This window comes from Propithecus coquereli, unplaced genomic scaffold (genome assembly GCF_000956105.1).
Source record: "Propithecus coquereli isolate 6110/MARCELLA unplaced genomic scaffold, Pcoq_1.0 Scaffold871, whole genome shotgun sequence".
Classification (NCBI taxonomy): Eukaryota; Metazoa; Chordata; class Mammalia; order Primates; family Indriidae; genus Propithecus; species Propithecus coquereli.
The window spans coordinates 181,185-193,989 of NW_012154963.1; the positions used below are offsets into that span (position 1 = coordinate 181,185).

The 12,805-nt window shown below is 60.7% G+C and overlaps 1 protein-coding gene across 6 annotated transcripts in view; it reads right to left on the bottom strand.

Annotated features, from left to right (window-relative positions):
* SEPT9 (septin 9) overlaps positions 1 to 12,805 on the bottom strand; it is a 167,910-nt gene that overhangs the window by 8,836 nt on the left and 146,269 nt on the right. For all 6 annotated transcript variants that reach the window (XM_012664218.1, XM_012664214.1, XM_012664217.1 and 3 more), the window contains 4 exons: positions 4,365 to 4,556; positions 1,608 to 1,736; positions 1,102 to 1,183; positions 578 to 715 (listed from right to left, as the gene is read on the bottom strand). In XM_012664218.1, coding sequence (XP_012519672.1) covers positions 578 to 715; positions 1,102 to 1,183; positions 1,608 to 1,736; positions 4,365 to 4,556 — 541 coding nt within the window. The remainder of the gene's footprint in view (positions 1 to 577; positions 716 to 1,101; positions 1,184 to 1,607; positions 1,737 to 4,364; positions 4,557 to 12,805) is intronic.

The window sequence follows — 12,805 nt, forward strand, 5'->3', positions numbered from 1 at the left end:
CCACTGCCAGAGCGCCCGTGGCTGCCCAGCCTGGCTGCCCTCCGCGTGCATCTGCAGGTGCAGACAGGACGGGCAGCAGGAAAGGGGCTGTCACTGAAGCCTCGGCCCACGGGGCAGCCCTGGTCCAGCCCTGCCGGGGGCTAGCGCCATTCTCTGCTTCTCGCCTACAAACGCATCTAACTCTCCCGGGGCTCCTGCGAGGCAGGGCCCCAGCACGAGAGGAGCAGGTAACCCTAAGGGCAATGGCTACGGGGTCCCAATCCCCTTGCCAGGCCCCGGCCGAAGGCCTGGCGTAAGAAGCAGGACGGGCAAAGGCACAGACCTCTAAGTTCTGGAACAGCCCAGGTCGGGCCTGGTCCTCAGCTCCCCCAGGCACAGGCTGAGAGGTGGGGACGGGGGAGGAAGCCACACTGTGCGCAGGTCAGAGCAAGGCCCCGGGGCACCCACGGCCACCTCACAGCCCCCGACTCGGCCCCTCTGTGCTTGGGGCAGGGCAGACAGCACCATCCAGCAGCCCAGGGGGACAGAACCCAGGGCATCCACCCACCACCGGACAGGGGACACAGCTGGGACGTACGAGTGGCCGGTGGCAGGGATGAAGTAGAGGCAGCAGTGGACGCGCGTGTCCGGGATGCGCTTCTTCCGGTTGATGTTGACCTCCTCCTGCAGGTACTTCTCGTACTGGTCGTTGATGAACTTCATGATGGGCTGCCAGCTGCAGGGGGTGGGCCGGGTCAGCCTGAGCACGGGACCCTCCCGCCCAGCCCCCAGCGGGTCCCACGCACGACCTGGGAGGGCTGGATTTCTGAGCGGAGACGCCACAGCCTCATCTTAGAGCTCCAGAACCGGCCTCCCCATGCTGACCTTTCACCTCCGGGGTGAGTGAGGGAGGAGCAAGGGTAACTGCTTTGGTCTAGAATTTTCCGACCCCCAACACGTGGCTTCAGCAGCATATCAGGCCCAAGGAGACAGGCCCCTGCACCCCCCAGGGCCGGGGATCCTCCATGGCGCTGACTCTGGGTGTGACCAAGGAGCTGAAGCCCCCCGTAGTGCTCCTCCTCCTGGAGGAGGGGGCCCCCAGCCTGCGGCCCCGGAGCCTACCAGTTCTCGTTGTTGATGTGGTCCCCGAAGCCTGGCGTGTCGATCACTGTCAGTTTCATCCGGACGCCCTTCTCCTCGATGTCTGCGGAACCACAGCACCCGAGTCAGGGGGCCGAGGACCCGCCCAGACAGTCCGAGCCCGACAGACCTGGGGCGTCCCCAGGAGGGCTGCAGTGACCGCCCAGGAGACGCCAGAGAGATGGCCTCCTGCGACCAACTCCCGTGGAGGCTGGCGAGGCTATCCTGGTGCCTGCCCTGGTGCCCGCCTGCAACTTTTGGTGGAAACTCAAGTGTCTGTGGGAGCTCAGTGTGACGGGCGCACGGGAGCCCAGAGCACCCTGATGCCTCACTCTGGCGGGTCCGTCCAGAGTTTCAATGTTCCGGGGGGGCGGGGCACAGTGAGTCCCCCGCTAGGGGACCTGGGCTGCCTGACTCGGGCACCCTCACACCCATGGTCCAGGAAGGAAGGGGCGTCTCTGCACCCCTGCCACCCCCCGGCCGCTGACCGTGCGTGATGGACTTGATTTCAATGGTCTTGGGGATGCGCTCCTCCGAGGTGGGCTGCACCGACTTCCGGCTGATCTTGGATTTGAAGAGGGTGTTGATTAAGGTGGATTTCCCCAAGCCGCTCTGCCCTGGGGAGGCAACCAGGGGCGGTCGGTGGGCTCTGCAGAGACGGCCAGCAGGGCCTGCACACGTTCCCCTCCACCCAACTCAGCCATGCCCGGGCGAATATCCCACAGTGCCCTGCCAGGCAGGTGGTGCCTGGGGCTTCGCCCTCCAAACCCACACTGCCAGGCTCCAGTGCCAGGCCAACCGCGGCCAAGAGTCCCCTCCTGAGAGGGGACTGACCGGGCACCCTTGGGCCTGGGAGGAGTCAGACGCCCTCGTGCCCCTGAGTTTTCCGGGAAGGTCTCCAGGTGGCTCAGATTTAGGACAGGATGGAGGCAGGGCTCAGAGAGGACCCCGGGGCTGCCCGGGACACTCCAGGTGGCTGAATCCCGTCACTTCATGGGGGGGGGGGGGGTTGAGAACTTAAACTCGGGAACAGCCTCAGGTGTTCAAACTGCTCCTCCCTGACCAGCTGTGGTCTCGGGCAAGTCACCTGACCTCACTGTGCCTCAGTTTCCTCATCTGTAACATGGGATAAACCCTCTGCCCCTGCAGAGCTGGTGTGAGCATCAGGGGGGCTCCTCCGTGTCACATGGAGTCTGCTGTCACCACTGGCTACCCAGTGCTGGCCTGCAGAGCAGCCCACGGAGGGACAGTCACGGTGTGTGGGGGGCAAGGAGTCGACACACGACAGAGAGTACGAGGACGTGGCAGTCACGCAACCCACACACAACCCCAGGCTCAGGCTGTGCCTGCAGCGAACTTAAAAACCCCGAAATTACACTGATGTTCTGACTTTGATGACACCTTTGAAGGAAAAGTGTGGGCTCCCAGGAGGACAGTGGCTGGTTCCGCCACCTGAGGACGGGCTCTCCTCCCACGCCCGTGGCCGCCGGGCTCGTGTCCCGGCCAACCTCAGGCCAGGAGCTCTGTTAAATGTTCCAGCCACACTCCTTAGATCTGGGTGATGCCAACTGGGATATTTTAAGCTTTAACCCTTATTATTATTACTTTTATTATCATCTCCACCTCCACCTCCACCATCGCTGCTACTGCTGCAAGTTCTCGAGCACCCACGACACGTCAGGGACCCGCTGGGGCGTGCACACGCTCTGTCGCTTTACAGGATTATCCGCTTTTACAGACGAGGAACGAGGTGCACAGAGAAGCCCAGGAGACAGACAAGCCTCGCACGGCTGAGTCAGCACACAGCTGCGATTCTACCTGGAGTCTGTGGACCCCCAAACAGGCGTCCTTCTGCCTGGCCGCAGCTCTGCAGGTGGGGTGCTGCTGGTCAGGAGGGAGGAGGAGCCAGAGCAGACACCGACGCCCGCTTCGGGGCGGCACCCCCAGCGTGTGGCTCTCTCGGCTGCTGTCAAGAGCCCCACAGTTTTCCTAGATGGTCTTGTTCCTCAGGGGCAAAGACCTTGAGTGGGAACTGGAGCCATCACTGTTCTCAGGTGCGAAAGGGCAAAGAGGCCCAGACAGGTGGAGCGGCCTCCCAGGCACCCTTCCTGGAGGTGAGTTACAGTGGGAGATGGCAGGAGGCAGCAGGGGCTCCCTCTCCTCCTGGCCAAAGCTCCAGAGGAAGCCTGTGCCATGCTAGGGCCCAGAGGTCCCCTGGGCCTTCCCACCCTGTCTGGCCCACACAGGGGAGTCACAGCCTGGCCACTGCCTATGCCCTCCCACAAAGCAAGCCTCCAGCTTCCAGACGACCAGAGCACGGTGGGCTATGAGCAGTGAGGCCGGTCAATGACTCCCAGTCCGTGAGGCCGCACGAAGCAGCTAGAGGACACCAAGACCCCCTAGGAGCTGCAGCCCAGGTCGGTGCAGAGGAGGAAAGAAAGCCTCTAGCCAGGCAGGTTCGGGTTTGCACCTGCTAGCTGGGCGTGAAGGACGTGCACAGCCGGCAGAGGTTGGGGAAAGAGGCCTGGCTCACGAGCTGCCCAGACACCCGGCAGGAGAGGGCGGCCAGGCTCACCTTTGCTGAGGGTTTGAGCTGCGTGGAGCCCGTCCCCAGACCCCCCCTAGAGGAGTAGGCAGTACACAGTCTGGGGAGTCAAAACAGTGCCTCTGCTTCCCTCTGCCCACAAACCAAGGGACCTCGTCGATCTGGAAAACGGGGTGCTCCTCCCACGGTTACTGTGAGGGCTGAATGGGACCTGGGGGGCTTCAGAAAGAAGAGGCGGCCCCTGCAAACCCCAGCCCGGCCCCCTCGCCCTGTCTGGTTCCGAATGATCACAGACCACCCCAGTTCTCCAGGGCCACGGAGGGGGTGGGCGTTGAAGCCACACGGCCCCTCTTCCTGGATGTCCAGCCAGGCCTGCTGGGTGGTGGGGGAGCCAGGCTGGAGCCAGAGCTGAGAGAAGCTTCCACAGAAACTCCAAGCACAAGGCGATGTCACTGGTCACAGAGCTGCACTTACGGGGGACCTGCCTGAGCTTAGACTAGTTATCTCAGGGGCTCCTAATGTGAGGCGCAGAGGCCCCACAAGGAGCTTGTGGCGGCCGTGGACCCCCTCCTGGGCACGCACCGTGGCACTGGCAACGTGTCGCTGAGCCAGGGTTGTGGCCCATTCTACAGAAGGGAAGCCTGAGCCCAGGAGCTGTGCCGAGGCTGGTTCCCGAGCGGGTTCGGGGACGGGGACTCACCAACCACCATGATGTTGAACTCGAAGCCCTGCTTCATGGCCTTCCTGCGCATCTGCTCCAGGATGGAGTCGATCCCCACGTAGCCGAAGTCCACGGGGGCCTTCTCGTTCCGTGGCGCGGGCGCCTGCTTGTGCCCGGCGTCTCTGGGGGTGTCGGCCATGTCGCCAGCGTAGCCGGGAGCTGCCTCAGTGGCTGAAGAAGGAAGAGCAGAGGAGTCAGGGTTGATGGGCTTCGCCAGGCGTCTATCACGCACCGAGGCCGCCAGGCGGCTCCATCACGCGGTTCCCAGCTGCGCTTTTTAATCTCCTCTCTGCCAGCTGTGCCAACTTGGGCCCTCCCTGGCTCCCGGGCAGGGCTGACCCCCGGAACCCTCCTCTTCCTTTATCTGAAGAGTGTGGCCAGCGCTCCTTGTCCCAGCCCCCACACTGCCCTGGCCACCAGGCGGCTCTCCTCCTTCACCTGGCTCAGGTAAGCCGCAACACCTGCCGCAGGACATACGGGAGGGACAGTCTCATATCTGCCTTCTGATGAAAGGGGGAAGGAACCAGCACCTGTCCCCTCCTACCACGTCCCAATCGGGCTGTGTGTTCAATTCCATGTAACCCGCCAAGTCCTGGGGGCAGGCGGGAGTGCTCGGGTGGAAGGCGGGGTGCCTGGACACAGAGCTCTCCCTGGGGGATGCCTCTGCCCTTCCCCTTGTACTGACCGCCCGGCACCCGAGCGCCGCACACCTGCGGGTAAGGACCAGGTTTTGCTTTCAGGTCTGCGCACGGTAGATGGGGCTGAACTTCTCAAAATAACTCAAGCTTCTTCCGTCTACAGGTCAGAAGCAAGAGTCCTCCTCCTTCCGCCTTCAGAAGTCCGCCTGCTGGCCGGAGGCCTGGGGCCGGGGCAGGACCCCCAGGAAGTACCCACAGGAGACCCAAGGGGCTCCAGCCAGCGGGTGTTCAAGGCATCTAGGAGGGTGCTCAGTCCCACCAAGATCTGGCTGGAGAGCACACACGCCCCACTCAGCTCCCCACGGTGGGGCCGAGCCGGCTGCTCCTCGGGCCCCTTCCCTGCTGCAGTGGCCCAGCCTCTCCCCACACCCCTGCCTGCCAAGGGGGACTTTCTGCTCAGCCTGCCTCCTGGGAGGGCCAGGACCTCGAGCTCTCTCTTCCCTTCCCTGAGCACCCCGAGTTCAAAGGGAGGGACCACACAGCGTGCTGACACTGCCTCCTCGCCCAGGGCCCTCCCGCCAACCCTCGGGGAGGGGGTGGCTGGTCCCTGAGATGGTCCTCCTCCCACAGGGCACCCACCGGGCGTCCACAGGGGAGCAGAGCCCCATGTCTGCCAGGGACCAGGGACCAGGGACGTGGGCCCTGGAGGCGGAGGGTGGGCGCAGCCTTCCAAGCTTGCCCTGCCTGGCCACCCACTCCAGGCTCCGGTCCAACCGCCCTGCCACTTCCTGGGGAAATCCAGCCCCAGGACGCGCCTGTGTGGCCGAGCCCACTCGGCTGAGCCCGTGTCCCCAGCTGGCGCAAGCCACGGTCCTGTCCCTCTTCGTTCTGCTCTACTAGAGCGGTGGGGTCGGGGGGAGCATGCTGCCCCCTCCTCAAGCCCCGGCAGGGCAGGAGGCAGGAGAGGAGGAGGCTGAGCCTGCAAGTCAGAAGGGGCTGGGGGGCCAGTTTATCTTCACAAGTGGCCATTCCTGAATCGGTCACTTCACCCCGTCCTCTTAGCCTCTCCAGGGCACCATAATTCCTCCTTCATAAAGTTGGGGGAACAGTGAGACAACATAACATATATAAAAACGCCAGCAATTGCCAGGGGGGCCCACAAATCTTCATTCCTTGAGGCCAGGGGCCCGGGCCAGGAAGAGGCAGCCCTGGAAGGCTCCGGGCATCTGCTTCTCCCTCTTCAGAAATATTCTCCCCTGAGCTTCCAGCATCTTTAAATAAACAAAGACACAGCGCTGCATCTGGCCCCAGAACATGTGGCTTTGGGGCCGCTTCCTGGAGCCAGACGTGGGGCCTTGCCTTGTGGGGCGGCAGTTCAGCCCGCCCCACGTGACCGAAAATTGCTTCCATCTGTGGCGGGTCTGGGCGCCTTTCTGCCAGGACGGGCCGCCCCCTCCTCGGCCCCCACCTCCAGCCTCCCGGGCAGAAGGCGCAGCTCCTGAACTCTCCCTCACCCCCCAGCAGGCCCCGCAGCCCAGAGAGGGAGGGTCGCCCGGGCTCCAGCTGGGCCCCTCTGCAGGCACCAACATTCACTGCAGAAACTCAAACCAAACCAAACATCCTGCGCACCAGGGGCCCTGCTTGAGAAATAATAATGAGAACAGCGCCGTCCTCCCGCGATGGAGGGAAGCCGCTGGCCTTCCACACAGGTGACAGCCCGTTCCTGCAGCCCTCCTTGGGGAGGTGCGGACAGCCTGTCCCCAGGCTAGGAGGAGGCTGAGCCTGCAAGTCAGAAAGGGCTGGGGGGCCAGTTTATCTCCTACCCCTAGCTAGGAGGCTTTGGGGTCTGCCTTCAGGATCCCCACGTGGGAAGAGCAGAGACCCCGTGCTCACAGACACGAGCTGAGCCCTTGCTTTCCACGGAAAGCACCCCCTCCCCGGGCCTGGCCCCAGGACCTCAGGGTGCTCAGGCAGCCGGAGGAGAGGTGGCCAGGACCACCCGTGACGATGGCCTGCACCATCCAGCATGGTAACCAGTGGCACACGCGACTTTTCCTTTTAATTGTCACAAAATTTACCATCTTAACTATTTTCAAGTGCACAGTTTAGTTTTAAGCATATTCAAATTGTTGTGCAACCAGCTCCAGAACTTCATCTCACAAAACTGAATCTGTCGCCATTAAACAGCTCCCCACCCATCCTCCCCCAGCCCCTGGAAACCACCGTTCTACTTTCTGTGAATTCGACTATTCCCGCGACCTCACGTAAGCGGGGTCACACAGCATGTACCTTGCATGACTGTCTTCTTCACTCAGCATAACGTCCTTAAGCTTCACCCGTGGTGTAGCACGTGTTAGAATTTCCTTCTGTTAAAGGCTGAATGACATTCCCTGGTGGGATGGACCACACTTCATGGGTCTGTTCACTTGTCCGTGGACGCCTGGGCTGTTGCCACCTGTTGGCCATCGTGAATGACGCTCCTATAAACGTGGGGCACAGATGTCTCTGAGCCCCTGCCTTCGATTCTTTTGCATTTCTACCCAGCGGCAGAGTCGCAGGATCATATGGTAGTTCTGTTTTTAGTTTTTTGAGGAGCTGCCACAGTGTGTTTACACGTGACCTCTGAGCACTTGAAACTGAGCTGGTCCAACCGAGGAACTGAATTTTTATTTAATTTTAATTAATTTAAATTTAAATAGCTACATGTAGCTAATGGCAACTCCACTGGACAGTACAGAATTCTAGTCCAACCTACTCTCTACAAACGGTTTAAGCTGAGCCCACAGAGTGGTTTTTCTTTTTTCCGAAATGTTGGAAGTGGCTAGGCCACCTTTGACCTCCATTGAATTTATCGACCCTGAAACTTCGCAGCCACTCCTGTGATACGTGATTAACACGCGTGTCCCCCCTCGCAGACCGTGAGCTCCAGTGAGGACGTCAGTTGACCTGTGTGGGTCACCCCACTGCATCTCCAGAGCTTTCCACGTGGAGGGGACACTCGGTGAACACGCGTGGAACGAATGGCTTTGTGACAGCACGCTGTGGTTTGCCACTGCCGATCCAGCCCACGCCGGCTGCAGGAAGCGAAGGCTCTTGGGAGATATTTCCACAGTGAGCTGGAGGTAGGAGCTGGACCTCCCTGCCCCGAGGAGGAGTCCGGAGTCTGGTACCAGGAAGGCAGTGGGTGGGTTCTGCTGTCCCCGGCTCACCCATGGCATGGCCATGAGGATAGTCAGACCTGCTCCAAAGCTGCCCCCAGGGACATTGCCGGGCTGGGAACTCATTCTCACTCCCATGGCCCTGTTGCCTAGATTTCTCTTCTGCACCCAAACTTCATCAAATACTATTAATGAGAAAAGAAGGCTCTTAGCAGCAAAATGAAAGCTGCATGTTTCGATCCAAAGTGACTCACTACACTCTTGGCAGGGAGTAGAGCAAGAAGGAAACCTATTTTTTAAAGTGGCTACTTGAGCTCAGAGAAGTTAAGTAGCTTAACCAAGACCACACAGCATTGCTTGCCTCTTTTTCACTGATCCTGGCTGCCTGGAATTCTGCTTGGGAAAGACCCGGGGGACAGTTTCCCCCTCCCTAGATCGCAGAGCAAACCGCCAGGCCCCTGCCTTCCCAGAGTCACACTCTGAGGAGGGAGCGCCAGGTTTGCTCTAGGGGGTTGGCCGCAGCCCCTGGGGCAGCCGCACCCTGTTCCACGGAGTCGCCCACCCTCCTCTCCAGAGTCCCAGGTCGAGGTGACATCACTGCCACCAATGCTGCCACCCTCCTCCATAGAAGGACAGCCCGAGTGACCACCTTACACGCTGCTTTACGCCTTCCCTCTAGCCTAATTATTTTCTTTATTGTGGTGAAATAGAAATAACTTAAAATTTTGGCCATTTTAACCATGTCGAAGTGTTCCATTTAGCGTCAGGAAGCACACTCACGACGGTGTGCCGTGACCACCGCTATCTCTGTGCGGAACCGTTCCGCCACCCTGACCAGAAACCGCACCCATTAGACACCGACTCCCACCCTCCCTCCCGGTGCTCACATTCGACTTTCACTCTCTGTGAACTTGCTTCTTCGGGGACCTCGCGTAAGTGGAATCCTGCAGTGTTTGTCCTTCGTGACTTATTTCACAGAGCACAGTGTCTGCGAGGTGCATTCATGCTGTAGCATGTGCTAGGATCGCCTTCCTTTGGAAGGCCGTTCACCCGCCCGTCCATTCATCGGTGGACACGGGGGTGGTTTCCACCCTTCGGCCACTGTGAGCGATGCTGCCGTGAACGTGGTGCGCACGTGTCTGAGTCCCTGCCGCCAGTGCTTGGTCACATCCAGCCTGGTCATTACCACCGCCCTGGTTGAGTCTCAGAAGGTTCTGGTTTGGACAGTGACGGACAAGTCACGCAAGAGTCAAAGCAGAGCTTCCCTCTTGGCTCCGTGGCTGAGAGTCAGGGGCCCTCGGCTACGGTCCTGGCTCCACGTGACCCTTTGACAACTCCCTTCGATCTGCTCCGCCTGGACTGCCTGCCTGGGAAACACGCCACACACTTCCTGACTGCCCTGCAAGTTCCTTGAAGCCCGAGGCCCTGCCTTGCTCAGTGGTTTGCCCCAGCTCCCGGCCCAGCTCCAGACTAGCTCCCAGCCCAGCTCCCGGCCCAGCTCCAGACCAGCTCTACCCCAGCTCCAGACCAGCTCCCAGCCCAGCTCCCAACCCAGCTCCCAACCCAGCTCTACCCCAGCTCCCAGCCCAGCTCTACCCCAGCTCCCAGCCCAGCTCCACACCAGCTCCCGGCCCAGCTCCCAGCCCAGCTCCCAACCCAGCTCCCAACCCAGCTCTACCCCAGCTCCCAGCCCAGCTCTACGGCCCAGCTCCCGGCCCAGCTCTACCCCAGCTCCCAGCCCAGCTCCCAGCCCAGCTCCCAGCCCAGCTCTACCCCAGCTCCAGCCCAGCTCCAGCCCAGCTCCAGCCCAGCTCCCAGCCCAACTCTAGCCCAGCCAGCAGCACAAAGCAGCTACTCAAGAGACAGCTACACCACCCATCAGCAGGTGCGTGGATAAACCAAATACAGTAAGTCCACACCGTGGAATATTACTCAGCTACAACACAGACAAACTTTGAAAAAGGCCACATGTTGTATGATTCCATTTATATGACATGTCCAGAACAGGGAGATCTACAGAGACAGAGAGCAGATTAGTGGTTGCCAGGGGTGGGTGAGGGGAGTGACTGTTTACTCAGTATAGAGTTTCCTTCTGGGGAGGTGGAAATGCTCTGCAATTAGAGGTGAGAGTTAAACAATGGGAATAAATGCCGCCGAACTGTACACTCTAAATGGTGAATTGTATGGTGTGGGAATTATACCTCGGAGGGAAGGAGAGAGGGAGGAAGGAAGGAAGGAAGGAGGGAAGGAAGGAAGGGAGGGAGGGAGGAAGGAAGGGAGGAAGGAAGGAGGGAAGGAAGGGAGGGAGGGAGGAAGGAAGGGAGAAAGGAAGGAGGGAAGGGAGGGAGGGAGGGAGGAGGGAAGGAAGGAAGGGAGGGAGGGAGGGAGGGAAGGAAGGAAGGAGGGAAGGAGGGAAGGAAGGAGGGAAAGAAGGAAGGAAGGAGGGAAGGAAAGAGGGAGCAGGAAGGCATTTCTAGCGGAGCTGATTGAAAAGAGCCCAGCTGTGCCCGGGAGTGCTCACCAGCCAGCTTCACAGCTCAGAGAACAGCTGAAGCCCAGATGCCAAGACTCCAGCCAGTGCCCAGGCAAGCGCCCCATCATCTCCCAGCAAGGATGTTTTTGGGGATGGCCACCAGCTGGAGGTGCCTGTGGCAGGTGACCTCGACAGTTTCCCTCTGCAGGTTCCCATTCTGAACCCAGGCCTTGTGCCGGGGCCCATCCGTCACTCCCTGGCAGGAGAGCCCTCTCCACCATAGGCTGGTGGCAGCTGGTCATCTGGCCTGTGACTCTGCCCATCTTAGGGACCTGCTCGCTCCTTCCCCCAGGTGCCCACGGCGCTGTCTTTTCTCCAGAGTTGACAGTGGGTGTAAGTGGGGAAGAACGGGGCCGTAATACACACAAGCCCTGAGCCTGCACCATCTGGGGACATTTGCACCAAGTGACAAATTCTCATCCCTACCCCAGGGCCTGCCAAGGATGACAGAATCGGATCACCGTCTGTGGCTTGCTGGACGGGGGCTAGGGACACACATCTGGCTAGGAGATGGCCCGCAGGAGGAGGTAGCTAGTGGATGTGTCACATTTTGGGGGCACTACACTTCATCAGTGTCAGAGCTAACCTTGGCCCACTTGGCCTGGCGGCCGAGGGAGGAAGCTCGCAGGGCAGGCTCTCCAAGGCTGACTTAGAAACCATCGCCCGGGGCCACCCTTCTCTGCTCGCCCCTCCCTGTCTATCTTGCTGCCTGTCTGCATCCCAGAAATGTCCACGCAAGTCCCATCAACCTTGCTGGCCAAACACAGAGGCGGAGCTGCGGGGGCAATGGCTCCCAGCTCCGGGGGGCAGCCACGTGGCACCTGTGTGACAGCTGGACCTGTACCCCCAAGACAAAGCGCTCGGGGTAAAGTCAATGCCATCTCCCATCTCAGCCCAATCCAACCCATGCGCAGCTCTCAGAACCCAGGACTGAACATCCACATCCCCAAACACCTTGCTCGTCGCCTCCCGCAGCACCTGAGCAGACTGCATGGCCACCTGGCCACAGCAGGAGTGCCAGGGTCGCCAAGCGGATCCAGGTGGACCCACGCAGGGCCCAGACGTCGGGCCACCAGGGGCACTGGTCCCACCCTGACAGCCGTCCAGGCGTCTGCCTGGGAGAAAGCTCCTGCGTCTCCAGCTGGCGTCCTCCCCCCACCCGTCCCATGCCCCACCCCACGCAGCTTCCTTCCCGCCATCCACAGGCTCCCTGGACTCCAGACCCCGGGACCACCCGCTGCCTGCTGCTGCACAGCCCTCTGCAGACCACAGAGCACCTCGAGCCCATGCAAAGACAGCGGGTCCCATAAACCTCTGATGCTCTCTGTCCCCTGCAAGGAGCTTCTTAAAAGTGAGTGAGTCCCCCCCGTGCAGGTAACGCCAGGGGGACAGAGTGACCTGAGTTGCTCGTTCTTCCCCTCCTACCTCCCTGGGTGCCTGCAAAGCCCTCTGGGTCCCAGCTAACCCCTGGGGGAGCCCTGCTTGGCAACCAGGTCAGCCTGCCCTCCCCCTCCCACAGGGCCTGCACTCTGTTTCCGCCTCAGCAGCCTCCCACAACCGCAGCTGAGAAATGACCTGTGTGGTTTCCTCTCACCGCGTCCCCCACACGGGATTCATGAAGCCAGACACCGCGTGCATCACTGAGCTCACTCCTGCACTGCCTTGTGCTGGGCTCACGGCAGTGCTGGGCTCACGGCAAGTCCCAGTGAAAAGTTTGTTGAGTGAATGAATGAATGAACAGATGAAGGAACCATTAGAATCCCAATCGCTAATCACAACGTCTGCTGGGGCTCACTCTGTGCCAGGCGCTATTCCAAATACTGTGCATGAACTGACTCATGGAGCATCACGACAACCCCACTTCACAAATGAGGAAACTGAGGCCAACAGTGCTTCTGTCACTTAGGAGGGTCACAGACCTAGTGAGTGGTGGGCAGGTGACCTCCCCGGCTGGGTCCTTGAGCCCATGGAAAGGCTGAAGGGTTCCCTGAAGCCAAGACCCAGAGGTGCAGGACGCAGGCGCAGGGAGCTGGGGCAGAGTCTGCAGCTGCCAGGAGGGGATCCCACCCTGCAGGCCGCGAGGATTATCAG